The sequence below is a fragment of the Ascidia mentula genome, chromosome 1, assembly GCF_947561715.1.
Source record: "Ascidia mentula chromosome 1, kaAscMent1.1, whole genome shotgun sequence".
In the NCBI taxonomy this organism is placed as follows: Eukaryota; Metazoa; Chordata; class Ascidiacea; order Phlebobranchia; family Ascidiidae; genus Ascidia; species Ascidia mentula.
Genome location: NC_138566.1, coordinates 27,706,780 through 27,729,856, shown reverse-complemented (window position 1 = coordinate 27,729,856; position 23,077 = coordinate 27,706,780). Strand labels below are relative to the sequence as shown.

Here is a 23,077-nt window from a genome sequence, read left to right as displayed (position 1 = left end):
TTTGAAATAACTTTTCTCATACAAGTGACAAAATGATTGTATTTGCAACACCACAATTCCTCCAATAGAAACAAATGTACAAAACATATCGACAGTGTGACAAATATAAAACAGAACAATTAGCGAAACATCCCAACTGTGAATGACGTCACTTATGATACAGGCCACCACGAACTGAATGGAAGTTGAATGCAGAAAGGGTTATGGACGAACTGGTATTGTAGACTCAATCCGTATCTCATCATGGTTTCGGCGTCAAAGTTGCATTCCTCGGCTGTTGACTGCCGCTGGCATTCGTTGGCCGCGTAATACTCTCTATAAGTGACGAAATTAGGAAATAATTGTAAGGGTTATGGTAACGGAACTACAACGAAAGATGAAGAAGGTATTGCACAATACGACTGCTTGTGTGAAACTCACTTGCATAGTTTCGGGTCACCGTGCTTTCGTTGAAAGTAGTAAGAGAACGAGCCGCCACACTTTGTCAACTTCTCGAAGTATCTTGGTCCGCATTGTAGACGTTGTTTCGCTACAGAAAACTCGGGGAAGACGAAGGCCCCTTCTTCCTCGCAATAAACCTGGGATCAAATGGTTGTTGATAGTTTGGGGGGAAGATAACCTGGGTCAAATTGCTTTGTAAAAACGAAAGGACATTGGCGCACAAAAGTTGCGAATAAAAATCTCTGTTCAAGTTAATTTGGGATTATTTTGTGGATTGCCGACATTTTTGCGAAGACTTTTATAAACATTTAAGTAAAATGACATTGGCAAAACATAAACCTGTTTCGTCCTGAAGTTGTTCCGCAATGTCGAGTTCAAAATCTCACTGATGCGCAGCCTCGTCAAGTCACGTGATGGTATGCATGACTGAGCAGCGTCGAGGAGGCAAATTTCCAACTGGGCGTAGTTCGAACTGAAAAGTACAAACCGATCAGATTTTGTCAAATTAGTACATATTGCAAAGCTGCAGACAGGGTGTGTATACGCACTGTTTCGACCTATGAGGTCTCATCAGTGCAGCTCTTGTGTGGCACTGTGCTAGCTTTCACACTAGCAGGCACACTAGTCTCCACTTTGTGGTACCTTTCGGTCCCACCCTGTCTGCAGCTTTGCAATATTATGGCTTTTTTTGCACATATAGTACATATTGATTATATAGATTTCAGTGAGGAATATCTCACTATTGCGTCATGTGCGGTTAATGTTTGTGTTATGCAAACACACCAAATGCGCCCTTTGGTTATTATTGTAAGGCGTGGGTTCGATTCCCGCCCTCACCGACAAGAGTTTCTGTGACTTTGGAGAGAAGAGAAGAAAGTCCGAAGACATCTCTGCAACCTCTGCGTGTATTCGATAAAATCACACATCACTACACGGAGGAATGGGGGACGCGTGCTGATCGCTGTTGTGCCTGTGACGTAACAAAACCAATGTATAATAACAGTCTGTGGCGAAATACTATTAATGAATGATAACTGTCTGTGACGTAATAAAATGGCGACTATAGATTTAAAGGAAAAATATGAGTTTCTCACATAAAGTTGATAGAATTTTACCGAAACTTGTTGCCGTGGTTTTGTGTTTCCTGCGTCGATCCTTCCGCCTCCTCCTCCTGCTTTTCTCTTTCCGCTTCCTGTTCTTCTTCTTCCTCCGCTTCCGGTTATTTTTTGCCCTGCTTGTAAACTCGAGAGCAGAGGTTGGGGTTCCAGTCAAGCGATGAGAAACGAGCAACTCCCTACCGGTAGATGGCACCACAGAGCCACTTTGGTTAGCTGTTGGGACAATCTGGAAATTACGTTTGGAATTTATTTATTTGTAAAATAAAGTGGGGAAGAGTAATTTACCATAACTAAGGGGGGTTCTTTGTATGCCGGAAGCACCAACCCAAGTAATTGTGACATCATATCAGATCGTTTGTTATCAACTTCCTCCAGGTTTTCTTCTGGAGTTTCTGGAAACAATTGTGTGAAACTTCTGTGGTCGATTTTTCCTTTTTATTTATTTTTGTGAAACTGGAAGCCCAAACTCCCTAAAATCTACTTTAAATTTATTTAAATCCTGAATGTTTGGAGACGGTGGTTCCGTTTGTTGAGATTTCCTAAAGCAGCCGAAATGCACAAACACATGCAGACCTCGCTTATTCCAAGTCCACGTGTTACTCTGACCGCACGCCGGTAAACGTGCCCCAGTGTAAGTTAACTTATCCATGCAACCTGCATAACACGCATTTGACGACTCCCCCCCTCCCCTCCCCGCAGGCAAATTGCATCAAAATGTTCGCACTTAAAGGATTATCCGACAGCAAAATTACTTGCAGTTCAATAATATTTCTGGGACGGCACCGGCAACCTGACTTTTATCAGATATGCAAGCACGTGACTTACCGCATGGACGGAGACTGACGTCATCGACTGCCACGTAAGCCTTTTTTGAACCTCCGCGAACCGCTTCGATTACGAACTGCAGCGAAGCGATCTTCTAAAGTAAGATGAGCGGTAAAGATAACGCAAGAAAAACAAGATGAGCGCAGCCGAAAAGTACGCTGAAGTTGAATTTCGGCAATTTCTTCCACGACTTGCTTGTTATCGTTATAGTTTTTATATGCAAATTAATTCTGTTGCATATTTCTATATTTTTAATTAAATATTTATGGAAATTAAATATTCTTAACCAATTTTTACGTTCAAGTATTTCTCGGCTGGATTCTATCTTCCACTATGAGAGGTTTTAGTGCAAACCACTCCAACCCATTAACAACATCATTGTTTACATTTCCGGGCCATTGTTCGGTCAATTTTAGCCCCGTTCGCCATAGACATTTTACACTCAACGGTTGATCGCCAAGTATTGGTTTAAAGGCATGAAGCAGTGTGAGAACGTGGCAGGCTGAATTCCTGGCCACTCGAACGCTTAATTGAGCGTAGTGACTGGTTGTTATGGAAACAAACGACCAACTCTACAGCTGGATTCCCAGCATTCTCATGTTTGCCCGAGTGAACATATGTATCGATGTAGGGGAATCCAGACAGCCCCAGTAGGTTTAAATACGTATGTAACCCACTGTATCGAGTTGTACAAGTTGACGTGTTTATCTGGAGTCCACTTACTCAATCAGATACGTCATCATCACCTACTTTAACGTCATTGAAGGCTTCGGCCAATGGCAGGGCCACTTTCCGAAAATTTCCGCGCGGTGTTCTTACGTCACTTTCGAAAAACGGAATTCTTCTATCTGGAGACTCCCCGTTTCCAACCAGATAAACTGGAAATGTTTTTTATAATTTAGATTTTTGCAGATTTTCGTGAAAACGACATTTTTACCTCTCAGCAGCATCATTCCGTCCGGGTAAGGCTGTTTGGCGCCACCTAGAGCATACCGGAAGACAAAACATGAGTTTTCCCGAACCACAAGCGAAGAACTCCGAAGTTGTGATCGGAAACCTTCGGGACGACTTCGGGCCCGAAATAACGCAAATTTTCCTAACAAATAAAAATACATGCAATGTGGGTGCACATTAAAAACCCCAACTTTCACACCTACCGTGGAGGGTCGTGAGATGAGCATTGCGGATGTTGATCCCTCTGCGCCAACCAGATCTTCTCATGCCAAACCACTCACGCTTCCAGCGACAAAACGGACGATCACCATCGAAATCACAATCAGTCGATGACGTCAATGATTGCACAGTTACAGCAATCGTAGTGACAATAAGCATGCATATTAAACCTTGTTTCATGTTTGTTCGGCGAATGTCTCACTGTGAAGGTAAAACAACTCAAATATTATGACGTAACAAACCTCCTCAATATCAGTGAAACAATAGGATTTGAATAAAATATCAGCTGTAAAATTAACCAACTCAGTAAACCATCATGTGGTGACGTTTGTGGCAACAAACCACTGACATTACTCATCCTATAGCATATAACGCAGTAATTTCGACTTTAATCAAGTCCTTGCAACTCGAAGCAAACGAAAGTTCCAGCTTATCACATTCGGCCGATTTTGTTCCAATATCGAACACACGTCACAATGCAAAAGTTCTGTTTCCTGTCAAGAGTCGCGAGAACTTTCACACTTGGTGTCCTGGGCACTTGAAACTCTTCAAGTAAGAATGCGGGAAGGATTTCGTCTGATATCACGAAAGAATGTCGGGTTACTCAAACAACCGCGCTCTAAACTTCAACCAGGTTTGCAAAACGTCCCTGCAAAATATTTCAAACAGCGGCAGTTAATAAAGCAATCTCCATCTACAACTTCAATATTACAACCAGTTTTCTGCACGTTTCAAATTAACCCCAAGCGGAATCACGAGTGAAACTTTCGAAGCAAACTTCAGTCTGACTGACAAAAGGCGCAATCTCACTCTTGTGGAGGTTTGTGTGTTTAACTGCTGACGTAACGAGCGATCTGCTAACCGTGGGCTTTCACCGAAAAACAAACAACATACATGACTTAAGAAACAACGTTTAGAAATTATTTACGATTTTTGTGGCACTTTTTATGCTTGTGGAAAGTAACACGTGACACCAGATACCTTAAGTGACGTAGAGTATTAAATAAATCTCCCCCGCCATTATCCGCCCATAAAAACTTTTCAATCTCCATTTGCAATACTTCGTTACTGAACGGGTGGAAACTGGACTGAACCCTAAAACCACATGCTGACGTCACAATCGCTATTTGAGATTGCGGAATGTTGCGTGATTCGAGACGATGTTAAGGGGAGGGACTTATTTCATGCGGTTAACTTTTCAAAATGTTTGAAATGCCCCCAAGGTTTTCTCAAGGTCACTGGAGGATACAGCGTCGAAATTGCAGGGTTTCAGATGGGTATCTTGTGGGTCATCTAAATTCACCGCAATTTTCATGTCAAATATTATGTTTCAACATGTTTGGTAAATTATCTTTGTCAGATTGCCTGAAACAAATTTGTGGACGGGGTTTCGAACGAAGGTCGAACCAATAACAGAAATAACATGCTATGACGTAACAGAAAAACAAATTTGTTTACCAGCTGGTGTTACTGCTCAGTCAAGACCAACTGCAATAAACCTACTTTGTGTAAAGGTTGAACCATACACAGACACACCTGGGAAACGTACTGGTTTGAAGTCAGGGGTCACCACAAACACGATCCACCAACATGACCTTGAATCTGAATTCAACATTTCCCACACTATATATTATGACAAAAATTTTACGAAAACTTTCAGAATATTTAGTACATAATCTATACCTGAACTTCAACTTGACATAAAATATATTTTCAATCACTTATTCTAAACAACAACTAACAAAAACTGCATTCTAAAATCAAATTGCTAATTGTTACGTCACGAATGGGTTGTCTGTTGCGTGCGAAGCCAGTTGCCTTCAATCCAACTATGCTTTTAGCGCCTGCCATGCCCATTGTTACGTAGGCACGTGTGACAATACCCCACTTGTTTACGACATAAGGTAGCTCGCACGTCACGCACCAGTGCGTTCCATTCCAGGTGAAGATTTTCTTTGATTTGAAAAGATTTCAAGTTTAAAAAAGTGTTTGTTCCATTGTTTATAAAAGCGTAGGTAATGTATATTATGACGTATTTATGTAGAAGATTTTAGCGGAAATTCTTTAGAACATCAAATCGCGATAAGAATATCTTCAATACTCGGAAAAACACTCGAAAACAAATTAGTCTTCATGTCATTGTTACGCCACAGCCGAATCATTAAGACGTAACAATCCATGTTTGAGAGGTTGCCTCACTTATTAAAAGCTTTCACCGGATTAGTGGGAAGAATTTGACAAGCGTTAAAAGCGGCCCAAGGCAATGGTTCGTGTTGTTTGTTAAACCGCAACCGCAAAGCATTACGTTATTGAAGTTGCCAGCAAAACTCCTCGTCACATGTGGGAACTTCTGACATATTACACATGGAGCTGAATATAAAATTGGATAAACCTAATTATTTGTTGAACTTTGATCAACTTTTTACACAAAAAGTTTGACATGACGTTGTTTATTGCCAAGGTTTCATGTGATGTTCAATAATCGAACAAAGAAAATAGTATTAGTTTTTAGCTGTCTGTCTTTGCGCAAGTTTAATTATTGCGATCAGTTCGCGTAAGTTTTACACCAAATACATTTACTAACTTGACTGTGGATTTTTCGATGCCATTCTATGCACTTACTCCATTGAAACGGTTGGTCAGTCAAGCATGCTCTGTCCGTTACGTTCAGCTGCACACATACAAATGCAGCTGTTGAGATGGTGAGGGTGAGGTTGGTATTAAGCGAACGGAGAGTTGTTTTTTCCGACTCACACATGTTGTATGTGAAGGAGTTTGAATCAACGTTGAGCGTTGGGTGGCTGTAGTTAGAAAAGTTGTTTGAATTCAGTTTTAATCGGCATTATTTCGATTGCAAGATTCCCAGCTGGATTTGTATCAAGTAGAAATGTTTTATGGAAAGAAATTAATTTTGTTGATTTGTTTCGTCCAATCAGCGGTCGGACAAAGAGATGAAACACGTGAGTATCCAACAACCATATTCATCCGCCCATTTACCTAATAATATTCGCGTTTTACGCAAAATATTTGACAGTTACTGCTGAGGAGCGACATCTACTGGTCCTTCCAGGATCATACGGGACTCCCCCTACGACGAGATTGATAATCAGGTATCAAATAAAGGGTGCGGTTTCCCTAATTGCATCATTCCAAGTGTTTCAAATAATATTTTGTGACGCATTCAAGATGTCCATCCAATTGTTCCTGTTATGCTCGGGTGGTTTTCTGTTCCGGACGAGATTTAAGGGAAATCCCCGTGCGACGATTTCCTCGCGAGGTGGCGCACTTGTTCATGGAGAAGAATTTGATTGAGGTCGAAAATTTAAATATTCGAAATTAAAAGACTTTTATGGAAATTAATTCCGATGATTTGTTTTTGTCTGTGATTGTTTCACAGAGGGATTCTCGTTTTAGGTGATTCCCGGTCACGTGTTTGCACGTCATCCTCAACTGACTCGGGTAACTTTCAGATGGAATCGAATCCGGGATTCGGGTATTACCCAAAACAGCTTTGCCGGTTTAAATAAGTTAAAGCGACTCGACTTGGGCAACAACGAGTTTACTCGATTTCCATCCGGGTTACCAGAATCTCTCCAAGAACTCGATCTTTCTGCAAACAATATATCGGGTAATCCCCACTTCTACAACTAATGGGTAACTATGGGTCAAGCGGGTTGGCAAGTAACAATGGAACAATCCTGGTAACCTGAAATATACTCTTGTCGACGATCGAGAATAATTAAAATATTTATTCAACATCCGAAGTAACAATGTAACATATGAATTAGTAAGAATGGCCGACTTGGTGATTTGACGACACACAGTTTTTCATTATGACATATTTCACAACACCAGAAATCCCACCAACATTGAACTTCACCCAACTGACGACTCTTCATCTTCGGGATAACAATCTGGATGACGCGGGAATCGAACCAGGAACCTTCAAAAGATTCCAGAAGTTGACAAACATTGATTTGAACAACAATTCCCTCACCACATTTCCTCGGGTACGATGTAATGTCTGTAAAGTTCCCCGATGCCAAGTTTTGACTTTTGTAGAATCTTCCAACCAGCATTCAATATTTGAGGATTGAAAACAACGGTTTAAATTTACTTCCTGATGGTATTTTTTCCAGTCCCTCAGAAGTACATCACGTGTTTATGCGAGCCAATCAACTGCAGGATGCAAGTTTACCACCGTCTGCATGGAAAAATATGGTAAACGTCACAATCTATTCACCGGGTCACAATGTTGCAACCCACGTCACAATATAAGTTTGTTGTTCACAGAGCAAATTGTATTTCGTCGATTTTTCCCAAAACCTGCTTCGGTCGGTACCGAGGGGACTTCCCCAAAGCGTAAGATTAATTTTGCTGGAAAATAACCTGATTGAGGTAAGATGTGTTGAAATTATAATGCAACAACTAACATTTCGTTGTTAAGGAACTGCATTGGCAAAGTTTCTGGGGTTTGCGGAATCTTGAACAAATTCGACTTTCCTTTAATCAGATTGCAAGAATCTCAGTTGAGGTGTTTCCCCGGCTAGCAAAGTTGAGAGTAAGAATTTTTTGAATTGTTACCAAAGAAAATCCAACGGCAGCAAGGTTTATGAAAACTACTTGTAACAGTCTCATATACTTTGCAGTACCTTAGTTTATCTTTCAACAAATTGACTCACGTCCCTCAAGGGCTGCCAAAAAGTCTTCTCAGGTTGTACTTGGACCACAACAACATTTACACAATTCCATACGACGCCTTTTGTGATCCTTACTCAGGGAGGTTTGTATGATGTTGGGTCATGTCCGTGCAAATGGACGATTTTGCGTTTGTGAATTATGATGCCTGAAATGGGTTTTGCTTGAGTTCTTATCGTGATATATTGAGAAAAGTTGAGTATTTTGAACTTGTTTTCTCATTAGATTCGTTCAATCAAAACTCCAACTCATTAGACTCGACAGCAACAAACTTCACAGAAGTTCATCCCCAGCGTACGCATTCTACTGCCTTCCTTCAATGCATATTCTTGTCATGTGACAAATTCTATTTTCGAAAATAAAATGAACATAAAGTACAAAAGTTTATTTGATATGTATTTCCATATAAGTTCAACACATGCAGACAGCTCAGTTAGTTGAAGCTTATTTCAGAAAAATATGTTTCGCCTAACAAATCATCATCCATACATATCGCGATTCACAGTCTGCCATGAAACCTTGTTCAAACCAATCAGTATTTGTTTATTATTCTGTAACACATATAAAAGTTTATTGAAAATGAAATATTTTTGTCAAACTTATAACTTTGTGGCGCATCATGACTTTCAAGAAACATGATGGCTACAATTATAACACCGCGAAAAATATATTTCTTTGCGCAAAACAAGCGGGAGGTTTTACTTTTTAATACGATGTCTATGAAAATGTGTGTGTGTGTGTTGTGGTTCTGCTCCAGTGCGCACATGTGAAGAGCTCGATTGTTAAATTAATTATGTAAAAAAAAGACAAATTCAGTAAAGTGACAATGAAGTTGATTTATCGCGATATTGGAAAGGATTCTGTCGGACAAGTGACGTTAATAGCGGAAGATGGCGAGGATATGTGGCACACTTATAACCTTCTACAACCTGGTGATAGTTTAAGAGCTTCCACACTTCGGAAAGTTCAGGTTGAGTCAAACACAGGCAGTGTTGGCAGCAACAGAGTCAGGACAACTTTAACTATAGCGATTGAGTCAATCGACTTCGACTCTCAAGCGTGTGTTCTTCATGTGAAAGGACGAAACATACAGGAGAACCAATATGTGAAGATGGGAGCTTACCACACTCTTGACCTTGAACCAAACAGGAAGTTTGTCCTGGCCAAGAAATGTTGGGACAGTGTACATTTGGACAGAATTAACGTGGCCTGTGACCCAACTCAGAATGCGGACGTAGCTGCAGTTGTAATGCAGGAGGGTCTGGCACATGTATGTCTCGTTCTAGCTAGCATGACCCTGGTCAGAGCAAAGATCGAGATGCAGATTCCACGGAAACGAAAAGGAAATGTTCAGCAACATGACAAAGGTGTTGAAAAGTTTTTTGATTCTGTTGTTCAGGCAGTGATCAGACACATCAACTTTGATGTTGTAAAATGTGTCCTGTTGGCAAGCCCAGGTTTTGTGAAAGACCAGTTTTTTGAGTACATGTTCCAACAAGCTGTCAAAACTGATAATAAAACTCTACTTGAACACAAATCCAAGTTTCTGTGTGTTCATTCATCAACTGGATTCAAACACTCATTGAAGGAAGTCCTTGTGGATCCTGCTGTAGCGGCTCGATTGTCCGACACAAAAGCTGCTGCAGAGATCAAAGCTTTGCAAGATTTCTATAAGATGTTACAGAATGAACCTGACAAAGCATGTTATGGAATGAAACAAATTGAAAAAGCGAATGAAAGTGATGCTATAGACACTTTGTTGATAACAGATGGTTTGTTTCGCTCTCAGGATGTACAACTCCGTAAGAAACTGGTGACAATTGTTGACAGTATTAAGGACAGTGGTGGGATTGTCCGAGTTTTCTCATCAATGCACATAAGCGGAGAACAACTTGGTCAACTGACAGGAGTTGCTGCCATTCTACGTTTCCCTGTTCCAGATATGAGCGATTCTGAAAGCTCTGATGAAGGAACTTAATCCTTTTTGCACAACTAGATACAATTGTAACTTCTGTATTTGCATTTAAGGGTGTTATATATTTCGAAGAATTGTGTATTTTCTTGCTATTTAAAACTGTATTTTTGATGTTGTGAATGATTTCTTGCAAGTTCCTCAAATGTAAATTATTTACATGTGAAAAAATATTTTCAGGCTTCTGTAACAAGAATTATTTGCAGTAAATATTGTTTGAATAGGTGGCAAATTTGGCCAAAAAAGGAAAATACAACAATTTATGATATTAGCTACAACTCCGATCTGCTCATACAAATTGAATCAACAAAAATTATCAATGCGAAAAAATACTAAATTAATTTCATGTTTAGCAGTTTTCTTCAAGAATGTTTGCCTTAAAGTTACAATAAAAAAGGTTCCAGGCTGTTGGGAAAGTTGTAATATTGTGTGCAAGGTAACTTCAACAGTTCTTTTTGGTCATAACTGTTATTGTTTTTGTTGGAGAATTTATATTTTTAAATTATGTTAGTAATTATTTTGGGTGTAAATAATATTGTGCTTCAGCTCTCAGTGAAATACTGTGGCTCTTTTGCAAATGCAACTTCAACTGTTCATGATATTTGCAACCCCTGGTGAAAAAATCTGTGGTGAGAATTGTTTGCACGAAGGCTGTATTTCACCAAGTTGAACAAATAGCAACATTCAGTATGAAAATTTGACGTTAATGACGTCAAAAAAAACTTGTTTTTGACCTTGGCGCTCCAATTGGACCAACACACTTATGCTTGTTGGTGGCACGCTTGGATACAAGAAATACGCAAACGAGTCGCTTAACTTGGACGGGGAGAGACAAAACACTTACGTTTGAGGGTTATTGGCACTTCACCAGGGACTGGAAAGTCATCGAAAGTAACGTGAATGTAGAGAGAATGGAAAGCCATTGAGACTGAACAATTCCACGGCACTGTTGGACAATTGACAGTTTAACCGACGCGACTTCGCTCCTGGGTTGCTGCAAACTTACGAGAAGTTTAAAGAAGTTTTTTATTGTAAGCAGACGTAGGTGAAACGAAATGATTAGTTTCCTATTTAAACTAGGGTTGAGCAGCATTTCATCGATTCAACGCCAAAACGTTGAGGAGATCAAAAAATAAAAACAGTCGACGGTTTTTCTTTGGTTGTACGAATGTTTTCTTTTTTCAAACAGATTTAAGTTTTTACATTACCTACGATCGATAAAACGCAGCAGTGAAGAAGTTTACCCGGTATGTCGGTAGACATGGAACGCTTTTTGTGATCAATCTACTGAAAATTTAAAACAATTAAATTATTAATCTGCTACGATTTGCAGAAAATACTTGAACGCAATAGCACCCACTGGCGGCAGGGTAAAAAATGGTGACCTGCTTAGAAATGTTGAAGCAATCAAAACGGTACAACGGCCAACACGTGACCAGCAGTCAGTACAACGTGGGTGAAAACAGGCCAACCTCGAAGGAACTTTTGGCCAATCCGTACCTGCGAGGTCTCCACGCGTGCACCGCAGGTAAGCTGAGGTCATGACGTCACGATAACTTCCGTCCTCAAGCGTGTGACGTAACGACTGTTTTTACGCAGATGTCGCCTATGGCAACAACCAATCAGCATCGCCACGGTTGCTAAGTAACCGCTTCCATCGCTTGAATCTTCGGGCGAGCATCCCGACTCCTGGAGAGCGAAGTTTGAGGGAGGAATGGAGGAAGAACAGCGGGAAGTCGAGGAAGACTGCAGAGGAGGAGGAAAAGGTACAGAACACCATCCAGGAGGTGAGACTTCTTCTCATGGATGTTGGATTTGTTTAAAACTTTTTTATTTCTCAGTTTCGAATCGAGACAGAAACACGACAACCGGCCAGGATAAGAATCCCCACTCCACTGGAGGGCGCCAAACTCCACAGAAGAAATTCACCCCCAAAACAACAACAACAGGTCAGTTTTAATGCAAAGTAAGGAAACAACTTCAACCAAACCGTTTTATTCCAGCCCTCATTCACAAAACCAACAACCCCACGTCCCCAATCAGTGAAAAGAATTCTCCCAAAAACGCCATCTAGTGGAAGAGTGTTGCCGATTCCATTGTACGAGACCCCTCGCGCGCCCTCGAACAGTCCTCGCTCTTCAATCTCCAAATCAGAATTGAAACCGAAAAGTTATTCTCAAAAAATCGCCCAGAAAAACCGTTTTGCCATGCGCCCCCCTCGCACTGCACACGGAAGTAGGGAAGAAACAGCGGAAAACGCGGGACGATCCTTAATTTCTCTGACGACCGCAGAAAGAGAAGAGCGGGCGGTAATCCTGAAAAGATCGGGCATGGTTAATCCAAGAATGGCCGCTAGCGGCGCTAGATACTTTCGTTCGGCTTCACGCCGACCACCACCGGCGGCGATAGAGAGACCTAACCAAGTTGATCTATTGACGTCATCGTCATCACTTCCACGTCAGAACAAACTTCGTCACGTATGTCGTCAACTCAATAGTTTAGATCAGTGCTTCCCAACCTTTTTCAGTTCGCGACCCACTTTAAATGCAAGCTTTATTGTGCGGCCAACAATGAGATGTGACCAAACGCATGAAATAAGAATAACAGTTACATAAAACCTGCTTCTTTACTACTGGCGTACATACTATTGCGACACAACACATCTAATTGTGACGTAATGATAATGCAATAAATTCGTGATCTAATAGAAAACTGCAACATTTAGAAATGCTTTGCGACCCACCTACCCACTGGCTGGGAAGCACTGGTTTAGATCACTTCCTGCATAATTTCCCCAACGTGAAATTATTATTTGTGTTCAGCCAAGTCAACACGCAGTGAAGGCCGCCAAGCAGTTGGGAATCAAACTAAATGAATCGGACCAATCAGCTGCCGCCATGAACTGCAACAGGTGATTTATGGTGGTTCTGCTCTGTTGACATCCACCTATGAAATATTTGCGTGTAAAATAACTGTTTCTCCACCAGAAAAAACCGATTACCCTTCCAAGAGTGTTTGTACCGCAAAGATCTGTTTTTAGTCGGTTATTTCGGTCACAAACCCTTACTAGGTTTTTCTTGGCTTATGAGTCTAGCACCTAGACTGAATTATTTATATTTACATACAATTTTTACCACACCGGGATTTGAAACCAGGACATCCTGGGCACGAATCCCGATCAGGTTTTCTTCTTGGTATACGGGTCCGGCTCTGGGCCAATACTGCCAATCACCCTCCCTTTATATTTATGTTTTTTGCAGTATTCAACTAAAAAGGACCGTTGGCGCTCTTTGTGGTGTATCAGAGTCGTATCCTCCGGCCGCTAGGGAGAGCTATTACGCGTGGGAAAATTTAGCTTTAAGCGCTCGTAATAATTATTTCGATGGAGGAAAATGCTATTCGTCGTTGGACTCAAGTATCCTGAAGCAGCAAACCGTCGACCCGGTTCTAAACTGCAGAATTTTACTCTGGTTAAAAGATGTTGAGAGCAACCCTAATCTTTACTATGGGTTTGAAACCGATCTAATTGCATCAGAAATTGTTGATAAAAAGAAAACTGCTTTGGAATAATGTAATTCGCAATTTGTGAATTTAACCCTCGAAACATAGAAATGTTATGCTGCATCAAGTTCGAAATGAACATTTCCTTTGCACTTTAATAAAAGTTTTTTTTTTAGATGTGTCTAAAACTAATCTTAAAAAATGTCCTCATAAGTTAGGTTTTTATATTTTTCATAGCCGGCAGCCAAATAATCTCAACTAAAAATAGAATTCATTCAGTAAGAGCAATCGTGCTTATCGCTTATGACGTCATACAAGACAGGATACCAGAACAATGTTGTAGGGAGGAAATGAATGTAAAAAGATTTGGAAGTTCGTCGAGATGTTGTGTTTTTGTTAAATAGTGAAAACGCTGATGGATTGTAGATGTTTAAAGCTTGCCTGGGACAAATTCAACCTGTGATAAACATGTTGCTTCTGTATGAAGATTTGTGCAGGCGCCCTCTTTTGAAACGTGCATATTTGTTTTAGCGTTTGAATTCACAATCACAGCTAAAGATTAAGAATTTCCTGAGTTAATAAGAAATAGATGTTAATTGTCAACGATATGTATTGACAACGTAAATTATGGAGAACAAGCGTCCCCTGAAGAAGCTTAGTGAGGAGAGTTTGACCAAACAACCTGATGAAGTGTTCGACCTTCTGGAAAAGCTCGGTGAAGGAGCTTATGGATGTGTCTTTAAAGCAATTTACAAAGAGGCCGGGCAGGTTGTGGCCATCAAACAAGTACCTGTTGAGTCTGACTTGCAAGAAATTATCAAAGAAATAGCAATTATGCAACAATGTGACTCCCAATATGTTGTTAAGTATTATGGCAGTTATTTCAAAAACACTGACTTATGGATTGTGATGGAGTATTGTGGGGCTGGGTCTGTATCGGACATTATTCGTTTGAGAAGAAAAACCCTCACTGAAGATGAAATTGCAACGGTTTTAAGAGACACTCTGAAAGGACTTGAATATTTGCACTTTATGCGCAAAATTCACAGAGACGTGAAAGCAGGAAATATCCTACTCAACACAGACGGCCACAGCAAGCTTGCTGACTTTGGTGTTGCCGGGCAGTTGACTGATACAATGGCAAAACGGAATACTGTGATTGGAACTCCCTTCTGGATGGCACCAGAGGTCATCCAAGAAATTGGGTAACTTATTTTCTTATATGTACTTATTTCGAAGGTTGACGTCTTTGCAAATATTTCTTATTAATGTTTTTGTTTTTATGATGTCTTAACTCCAGCATTGTTGAATGCAAACTAATTTCTAGGAAATGTTAAATCTTATTTTTGTGACATTTCTGTGCCAGGAGACAACCCCAGAAATATGGTTGCAAAGATCTATGAAATACTAACATTTAGTTCACTACAGCACTTTTAAAGAATCGAAGAAAAACATTTTTTAAAGTATATATTTTAAAGTATCAGCAGCTTTAAAGTATTTATTTTAAAGTATCAGCAGCTTTAAAGTATATATATTTAATTTGGTCAGAATGCAAAGTTGTGAGAAGAATGCAGAGTTGTGTTTTAAAATTTAGTGAAACTGAATGACAGTAGAGTAGACTACAAAGGTACAGTAAGAACTTGTCATGTAGGGCAAGCTACAGTATGTTTGTTTAACATGTTTGATTACAAGCAACTTTGTGTAATTGATCTGATATGGCTTCGAGCTGAATGACAGAGGACAAATTTGAAACTTTACATATCATCATTTCAATATTTGACCAAGAATTGACAATTGTTAAAAGCTAGTTGTCATGGTAACATGTGTGTGATGTCATGTAAACACATAATTCATCAATAATTGTGTCTTCAGTATCTACTAGTATATATCCAACATAAAAACAAGATGTTTTTATTGATTTTTGTGTTATGACATCACTTATATCTTTCATGATTATGATGTCGACAAATAATGATTTTGTATTTCTGTGTGTAGATATGACTGCGTCGCGGATATTTGGTCACTGGGCATCACTGCAATAGAAATAGCAGAGGGTAAACCCCCGTACTCAGACATACATCCAATGAGAGCAATTTTTATGATTCCCACAAAGCCTCCTCCGACCTTCCGAGACCCGGAAAAGTAAGTTTCATTTTTTTTATTTGTTGTGTTTTTGCCATGACAGCTTGTTGATGATGACCTGCTACGTTTTCCTATTCGATGTAACCACTGAAAAGTACTTTCTGTTATTGAATAAATCAATTTCACTGGTTTGTTTTTCACTGAACATGTTGGTGGTTGTGTAATATAACCCTTATGCACAACATAAATCATAAAAGTGAGTATTGGACTGTGCTGCAGGTTATATCTCAAACATCAGCAGTTATGACTCATTGTTACAAAAAGTGACCGGTTGCCAAATGTCCGAATACTTGTGTGATTCATTTATGGACTGGAGGTTACCATAACAACAAGTTGTACAATGACAAAATGATGCAATTTGTTTTGTTTAGATGGTCTGAAAAGTTTATCCGGTTTGTTAGCAATTGCCTTGTTAAAAGTCCTGCCCAACGAGCCACAGCCACTGCCCTTCTGCAAGATCCTTTCATTAAAGAAGCAAAACCTCACAGCATTCTAAGGGTGAATAAATCTATGTAACTAATCATATTGCTTTTGTCCAATTAAGTTTGTTTTATATATATATTTTTACATTAAACATTTATATGTAGAACTGAGCCATAAATGTTGTAAAGCGTAACACTAAACTTCTAGATCCAATTAAACCTCCAAACCAGTTTAGATATAAATGAAATCATATCAGACAGCATAAAATTAAACCTCCAAGAGCTGGCGAACATAATCGCTGTCCATTCATATAAATGCTGCCTGTTTTATTTGGAATGTTATTTAGGACATGGTCCAAGAATCAATGGAAATAAAACGGCAAAAGTTGAAAAATGGGTCAGACTCTGATGAGGAAGATGACGACGGCGACGAGGAAGTTGACTCTGGAACAATGCTGAAAGTGGATGGTGGTGCGCCTCCTGGTGGTGGGGATGTATCAACAATGAAGTTTGACAGCAACATGAGCTCGGGGACGATGATCCAGCATGGCGACGACACGCTTGATGGAATGGGAACAATGGTGATTAATGACGAAGATGAAGATAGTGGAACAATGCAACGTTTCAACACAGGACCAGCTCCCAACAATTCAAGTGGGAATCGACCGGCATTTATGGATTACTTCGACAATGCTGGAAGTGAGGGGAGGTCAAACTCTGGGAGTGGATCGAAGCGGGAAGGACTTCCACCAGAGGAAGCATGGAAGTTTGGGAAGAACCTCACAGAGATGGATTTTAACTACTTGAAGAATTTGAGTGTTTCCGATTTGCAAGCCCGTCTCCAGGCTCTTGATCCACTCATGGAACGTGAGATTGAGGACCTCAGGAAGCGATATAATGAGAAAAGGCAACCAATCCTGGATGCGATCGATGCAAAGAAAAGAAGGCAGCAAAACTTCTGATGGAAATGTTTGAGGTTTTTAGTTTAAACTTGTGAGTTTCTCGGTCAGAGTTGTGTTTGATTAAATTTTATTCAACGGTTTCATGTCCAAGGAATGAAATCTAAATTCAAATAAAAGCAAATCCAAGAAATATGGGAGCAATACTGCAACACTTTCTTGAGCAACCTTTTCCCCCATTTCTACCAACAATGTGACAAAAATTCTTTACACAATATCCCGTTTTAAATTCACAGTCTACAGATCTGCTTGTCCACAAATACCAAGTTTAGTTCACTCTTAACTGACGTCAAAATCAACAAAATATCGTTGATGGATGAAGTCAGTTTTGCAATCGTGTGTTACCTTCTGTGAAATTCCTGTTGTTTTTATGGCGTATATTCTAGCCTGCACGTTTTGTACTGCTTGCTGTCAGTTGATTGAAAAATGCTGCAATCTTTTGAGCTTTTCACTGTGAAAAGTGAAAACACATTTAACCAAGATTTCCTTTCGTGAATAAACTGACAAATTTAACATTTCTGCCCACTTTTTTGGTTTTGTGAAAATATTTTTTATTGCAGTTTTAAGCTATGTTCTGATATTTAATTCACCACAGATCTCCCAACAGTCTCGAAAATTCTTGCAGTGAACAAATGAAATCTGCTGCCAAATGAACCCAAACAAGACACTGTTTTAAATTAGAACAGAAAATTTACTTGCACAAGAATCCTTCTTTAGTTAACAATTATTATGGGAGATTGCAGAGGTGAAAAGCAGCATGTTGGAGCAACAATGCACATGTATACAACCAGGTCACAAACATAAATTACTAAACGTTTTCTGATGGTTAACAAGATACTACATAGCATAAGAAATAGGCCTTCATAGTATATTGCTTATAATAGTAGAATTATAAGATTCAACAAATTATCAAGATGGTTTGTAGGGGACGATAAGATGACGAGAAAATGCTTTGACTTTTTCAACTCCTCGAACTTCACTTTCCAAAAGTGGAGTTTTAACTATATGGAAATCTTCATAAAGATCCTCAATCTGAAAAGATTTATTTGTAAAAATCACACCAGAAACCTCTATCTATGCTCACAATAACATAATGACCATTATTCAAATATTGTTGCAACAACATAAATTTATTTCCCAAACTGACCTGTTCAAGATATTTTGTTTGCAGTTTGCACCGAGATTGGCAAAGTGAACATGGTTTCCCATCCATTGTGGATGGGTAGAGGACCTGGTTAACGATGATGTTATGAGTATCGATACTAAGCTTGGAGAGCTCTTGAACAAGCCTCTCTGTCTCGTACATAGACAGAAACTCGGCGATGCAAACACAAACAAAGGTTGTGAGATTCTGTAAACAACAACAATCATGTGATCTTTGTCAGTTTTAATTTTAAGGCATTGGAAAGTTCTGGAATGCAAGCAATACTTTAAATGATGCTTTGACCACTCTTTACTACAGAGTTCAGGGTATGGACAATGAACTGAATGCTTTGCTATCCTCTGTACATTATCATCGATAACCTGTCGTTTTGACATAGAAATACCACTTTCATCACATTATGGAGTATCACACTGAGGGCAGTTAGACATTAGTTATGGTTGCTAGTTATTTTTTGTTACAATTCCTTAGAGAGCTTACCTCATCTTTGAACTGCTCGTTAATCATTCTAATCGTCGGTAAAATGTCACTGAGTTTTGACGCCATCGTCTCCGTGTTCATTTCCTCACCCATTCCTAACAACCCACCCATCTGTCCAACAAATTGTTAACATAAATCAAAACCTGGAAAAGGTTAATGTTTTCAATGTGTTGCTAACTAACTCTATGACATATAGTCGGACAAAGTATTGTTAACTTTCAACAAATGTATTTTATTGAATTTAAAAATGTTTCTAAAAAAACAACCAACAAACCTGGTTGATGAAGGGTGCAAGTTTATTTTTGACCTGAAGAAGTTTTCCAAGTCCATCTTCCACAACAGCGGGGAAGTTGAGTAAGCGTAATGTGTGCCCAGTTGGAGCTGTATCGAACACAACCACATCAAAGTTCATTCCTTTAACCAACCTACAAAGTACAACTGGTGGTTACAAGTTGGCCCCAAATATGTTTTGCTGAAACTGATCATGTACAGCATTTCTATTATTGACCCAGATCTTGTACTTAATAGTTTTACTAAACACATCTTAGTTGCAACCTCATGACTTCAGCGTAGCTCATTGCTTCATCAATGCCAGGAAAAGCAGACACAAAATCTTTCATCATCTTTTTGCTCATCCCAAGCATGGCTTCAAAACAAAAATATCAGCAATTTTCAGATATTTTACTTTTTGATTTGCAATAAAAAATTTATGAAGGTGTTCCAACACGACAAAACAAATGTAGAAGTTTACATTAATTCACAAATTTTTATCAAAAATAAGTTGCATTTATAAATATTAAGTAAACACAAAAGTTTTTACTAGTGTCCTCATCCAAAAGTTCATCGGGAAGTTCTGTGATTCCCAGAGATGGGTCGATTTCCATCGCATAAAGATTATCGAAACCATTCACTTTTACAGGAACCTTTGAGAACTTTTGGTTGAAAGCGTCTGAAACATTGTGTGCAGGGTCAGTGGAAATTATGAGAACACTGTCCCGATATCTTGAGAGCTGGGCTGCAAGACTGCAACTGCAAACAGACACAAAAACATTATTTTTAAGCATGTTTTTCAACATAAACATGCAATTAAGAAACATTAACAAACTGTGTAAAGATTACTAAAATTGTGTAAAGTGTTTAATATGAAATAGATTGAAAACAGACAACACCTGCATGTGGTTTTCCCCACTCCACCTTTACCACCAACAAAAATCCACTTCAATGATTTCTGCACAAGTATGTTGTTTATGGTTGGTTGTAATTTATTCTGTTCCTCGTGGGCGTCAAAAAATTCTTCTTCCTTCCCTTCCAAAGTCGCCATCATTGATTTATTGCAAGCAAGCGTTTATAAACTGACTTACAGCCCTACAAATAGAACACAAACACACAAAAATTAAGAGCAGTTCATGGCACATGACAAACTCTGTGTAAATAATTAGTTCTTTAACAAGCAGTTATTATTGCAAAGCACAGTACAGTGAGTTACATATGGAACAAATTTTCTACTTGCTGCATGAAGTGTTCATGCTTTTGGTACACTTCATGCAGTCCAAGATTTTGGTACATTTTACTTGTAGCGGATTACACATACCACGGTAGTAACATGAAGGTGATGCAGTTTGGGACAGTGAGGTAAAATTGCTGTTTGCAAATAATGACATTGATGATGCTGACACAAAAGTTTACAGAATAAAACACACACCGGAAAACTGGTTAAAACCAATTAATCTAAAATAATTGAACAAACAGAACAAAAATATGTGACTATATGCTGATTGCTGTGAACCTCTGCACAACTTTGTTTCGAACAGACTCAGAGAATTCAGACACAAGACGCGCAAACTCTGGGTTATTCCAGCAATTATTGTGGCCATGACGATGGATCCCTTCAAATGAAATAAATTTGCTGCTTCTGCATTGACTCCCAGACTTTAGTCTCTTAAAAAGTTTTTCCCCAAACTGATGTGGAATTTTTATGTCATCTTTAGCGTGCAATATCAGCACATCTAACTTGAGTTTAGGCAAACAATCAATGGTGTTGAACTCAAGATGGTTCTTTTGAACAGCATCTTTGATTCGATTAAGAATTAACCACTTTGGGTATAAGTATATTATGACTTTAGAGATAGGATATTCAAACATAACTTCCAACAACTTTGTGAAAGGCGCTTCCAGAATTAAACCATCAGGCAACTTGGAAAATTCCTCTTCTTGTAACTTCAGCAATGCCTGAGTCGACACAGTAGTACCTAATGAATGTCCCCATACTAAGACTTGGCATTCTTGGTTTTCAATCTGGTTAACTGTCCACTTATACACTGCAATTGTGTCTGTGATGACCCCAGCCTCACTTGGAGTACCAGCAGAATCACCAAACCCCCGGTAGTCAAAAGTTATAACATGAAAACCTAAATTCTGTAGGAGGTGATAAAGATTTCTCCGATGGCCTTCACCACGGTGAAATGCGTTGCCATGGCAATAAATTACAACCTTCTTGGCATTCAACAAAGTGGCATCAGTTAAATTCAGAGGGGAGAAGTGCCAGATTCCCAAATGAATTCCTGACTCACTTTCTATGTACGTGTTAATCACTCCATCCATTTTCCAAGCATTTTTAGGCTCATTCAGTTTTAAGTATGATAATGGCAAGCAAAGAAAGTTCAAGAATGCAACATGCCTTATAATAGTTGGCCAAATCTGAATAACCATTGGTATGGCTGCGTAAACCAAAGCTACACACCTTATACACAGGGGTGTGTAGGTACAAATGGACTCCAACCATGAAAACATGATACTTAATATGCTGTATTCGTCTTAGATATAAAAGGCCTGCAAAAAATAAAGACTTTCAAATAAAAAAAACAGTTTTGTGACCTTCATGTAATTTGTGCTCCTTGTGTAGATAAACATTAAAACAAGAAATAATTTAGAGTCAAATTAAAAATAAACATTTCCATTGAACATAAACATCAAAGAGTTTGTAAAAAGTTTTAAATGAAAATGAAAAGGACTTCCTTCGCATACATGCTTCCACAACATTAACTATCATTATGATAAAAACAAACAAAAATATCATTATGACATGTTTGTTCAGACTGATCAGGTACAATCTTGAAAAGACAAAACTAACAGCTGCTCAACTGTGACGCTTAATTACAGGATTCTACAACCATTGCTGAACAACAATCGCGTGTATCGGTCGCATTCCCCACACATATGGTTTGAGAATCATTTACGCATACAAGTGAAGGTAAATAGTGTTTCATGATGTGTTAATGCTGTGTGAAAGATTGCCTTCGAGTGATTAAGATATTAGCAGAAATTGTTTGCATGAAAAAATATATTTTACCAGAAAAAGGGAGCTCAGTTTGTGGCACAGAACATACCGTTATATTTTGTTGGTTTTGACACGTTATCGAATACCAACTTTAATCCAATTCATTCATTAATTTAATTTAACTTCCCAAAAAACGATGTTCTCTTTTTTATGCATTCCATTCGAAACATACTATGTTATAGGGGGGAAATAAAATAACTCTATAACTACCAGAATGAGAATGGTGTTTTTGCCAGAGGATTCTACAAAATGTAATATAAAATTTCCTGTTTGGAAGGCATATAGTTATTATTGATTTTGCAACATAACCCGTACAACTCATGGTAAATCAAGCGTGGCACAGAACTCACGTGGTGTCCATTATACGCCGCTTACTTGTATACGTAAGTATGTTTTCTTTTCTCCACAGAAATCGTGCAATTCTACCACATGGTTCCACACCATGGACGAATTTGCGACCATATTTACAGTACAATACACGGCCATCGTATGCATTAAGCAATACCCCACTTTACGGTAGAGCAGTTTAAAAATTGTAAATTATCAGTGGCTTATGTATAACCATAATGGTCAAAGTATCCCGGACCGTTTATTGTTGGGATCTTTTGTGGTCGGTCGTCTGTCCCAGGTGGACTTTCTGAGGGTCACAGGCGTCATACCAGGGATTTTTACATCAATTCATCGGCTACGAGAAGTTCCCGGACATTTGGGTACTTTTTCCCCTTTCATTTCTGACGAAGACTTGAACATTACGGGAACGTGATGGAAAACCCGGACGTATAGCAATTCCTTGTGACAGACTCAGCGATCTACTCGCAAACACCGGTTCCGGTGGCTTTAAAAATTC

General features: G+C 39.1%; 6 protein-coding genes across 7 annotated transcripts; 3 read left to right on the top strand and 3 right to left on the bottom strand.

Annotated features, from left to right (window-relative positions):
- Positions 1-19: 19 nt before the first annotated feature.
- Positions 20-5,351, bottom strand: LOC145917902 (uncharacterized). Of its 2 annotated transcripts, none has more exons than XM_083003212.1 (10): positions 3,542-5,351; positions 3,322-3,480; positions 3,135-3,262; positions 2,385-2,475; positions 1,845-1,951; positions 1,557-1,785; positions 1,279-1,411; positions 781-913; positions 421-578; positions 20-315 (listed from the first exon to the last, which is right to left on the bottom strand). In XM_083003212.1, the coding sequence occupies exons 1-10, from the start codon at positions 3,735-3,737 to the stop codon at positions 153-155; spliced, it is 1,497 nt and encodes a 498-aa protein (XP_082859338.1). In that variant the 5' UTR covers positions 3,738-5,351; the 3' UTR covers positions 20-152. The 2 variants fall into 2 exon arrangements, with proteins under 2 accessions (XP_082859338.1, XP_082859337.1); XM_083003211.1 differs by having other exon boundaries at positions 2,385-2,478; positions 3,542-5,344.
- A 935-nt stretch (positions 5,352-6,286) lies between these two features.
- On the top strand, positions 6,287-8,618 carry LOC145910414 (extracellular matrix protein 2-like). The gene is made up of 10 exons (XM_082997537.1): positions 6,287-6,517; positions 6,592-6,667; positions 6,744-6,870; positions 6,972-7,185; positions 7,413-7,567; positions 7,620-7,778; positions 7,851-7,955; positions 8,005-8,118; positions 8,207-8,340; positions 8,481-8,618. Exons 1-10 carry the CDS (start codon positions 6,445-6,447, stop codon positions 8,593-8,595), a joined length of 1,272 nt encoding a protein of 423 aa, XP_082853663.1. The 5' UTR covers positions 6,287-6,444; the 3' UTR covers positions 8,596-8,618.
- A 407-nt stretch (positions 8,619-9,025) lies between these two features.
- On the top strand, positions 9,026-10,626 carry LOC145903479 (protein pelota homolog). The gene has a single exon (XM_082991563.1). The coding sequence runs from the start codon at positions 9,082-9,084 to the stop codon at positions 10,231-10,233; it is 1,152 nt and encodes a 383-aa protein (XP_082847689.1). The 5' UTR covers positions 9,026-9,081; the 3' UTR covers positions 10,234-10,626.
- A 3,540-nt stretch (positions 10,627-14,166) lies between these two features.
- On the top strand, positions 14,167-17,750 carry LOC145917863 (serine/threonine-protein kinase 4-like). Its single transcript, XM_083003159.1, has 4 exons — positions 14,167-14,933; positions 15,724-15,870; positions 16,242-16,368; positions 16,640-17,750. The coding sequence occupies exons 1-4, from the start codon at positions 14,356-14,358 to the stop codon at positions 17,252-17,254; spliced, it is 1,467 nt and encodes a 488-aa protein (XP_082859285.1). The 5' UTR covers positions 14,167-14,355; the 3' UTR covers positions 17,255-17,750.
- A 60-nt stretch (positions 17,751-17,810) lies between these two features.
- On the bottom strand, positions 17,811-21,722 carry LOC145892284 (ATPase GET3-like). The gene is made up of 8 exons (XM_082981995.1): positions 21,634-21,722; positions 20,063-20,258; positions 19,714-19,922; positions 19,449-19,539; positions 19,168-19,318; positions 18,894-19,004; positions 18,399-18,602; positions 17,811-18,283 (listed from the first exon to the last, which is right to left on the bottom strand). The coding sequence occupies exons 2-8, from the start codon at positions 20,215-20,217 to the stop codon at positions 18,161-18,163; spliced, it is 1,044 nt and encodes a 347-aa protein (XP_082838121.1). The 5' UTR covers positions 20,218-20,258; positions 21,634-21,722; the 3' UTR covers positions 17,811-18,160.
- LOC145892300 (lysophosphatidylserine lipase ABHD12-like) lies at positions 20,265-21,702 on the bottom strand. The gene has a single exon (XM_082981996.1). It carries the CDS (start codon positions 21,681-21,683, stop codon positions 20,658-20,660), a length of 1,026 nt encoding a protein of 341 aa, XP_082838122.1. The 5' UTR covers positions 21,684-21,702; the 3' UTR covers positions 20,265-20,657.
- Positions 21,723-23,077: the final 1,355 nt, after the last annotated feature.

Bases quoted from the DNA above. Each gene is read 5' to 3' on its own strand.
- LOC145917863 (XM_083003159.1), top strand. From the start codon at position 14,356: ATGGAGAACAAGCGTCCCCTGAAGAAGCTTAGTGAGGAGAGTTTGACC. The intron at 15,871-16,241 runs GTAAGTTTCATT...TGTTTTGTTTAG, and splicing joins ACCTTCCGAGACCCGGAAAA to ATGGTCTGAAAAGTTTATCC. The intron at 16,369-16,639 runs GTGAATAAATCT...AATGTTATTTAG, and splicing joins AACCTCACAGCATTCTAAGG to GACATGGTCCAAGAATCAAT.
- LOC145892284 (XM_082981995.1), bottom strand. From the start codon at position 20,217: ATGATGGCGACTTTGGAAGGGAAGGAAGAAGAATTTTTTGACGCCCAC. The intron at 19,540-19,713 runs GTAAAAACTTTT...TTTGTTTTGAAG, and splicing joins ACTTTTGGATGAGGACACTA to CCATGCTTGGGATGAGCAAA. The intron at 18,603-18,893 runs GTAAGCTCTCTA...TGTTGTTTACAG, and splicing joins ACGAGCAGTTCAAAGATGAG to AATCTCACAACCTTTGTTTG.
- LOC145910414 (XM_082997537.1), top strand. From the start codon at position 6,445: ATGTTTTATGGAAAGAAATTAATTTTGTTGATTTGTTTCGTCCAATCA. The intron at 6,871-6,971 runs GTCGAAAATTTA...TTCTCGTTTTAG, and splicing joins TGGAGAAGAATTTGATTGAG to GTGATTCCCGGTCACGTGTT. The intron at 8,119-8,206 runs GTAAGAATTTTT...TATACTTTGCAG, and splicing joins CCCGGCTAGCAAAGTTGAGA to TACCTTAGTTTATCTTTCAA.
- LOC145892300 (XM_082981996.1), bottom strand. From the start codon at position 21,683: ATGTTTTCATGGTTGGAGTCCATTTGTACCTACACACCCCTGTGTATA.
- LOC145917902 (XM_083003211.1), bottom strand. From the start codon at position 3,737: ATGAAACAAGGTTTAATATGCATGCTTATTGTCACTACGATTGCTGTA. The intron at 3,263-3,321 runs GTAAAAATGTCG...AAACATTTCCAG, and splicing joins CGGAATGATGCTGCTGAGAG to TTTATCTGGTTGGAAACGGG. The intron at 316-420 runs GTGAGTTTCACA...CGTCACTTATAG, and splicing joins GGTGACCCGAAACTATGCAA to AGAGTATTACGCGGCCAACG.
- LOC145903479 (XM_082991563.1), top strand. From the start codon at position 9,082: ATGAAGTTGATTTATCGCGATATTGGAAAGGATTCTGTCGGACAAGTG.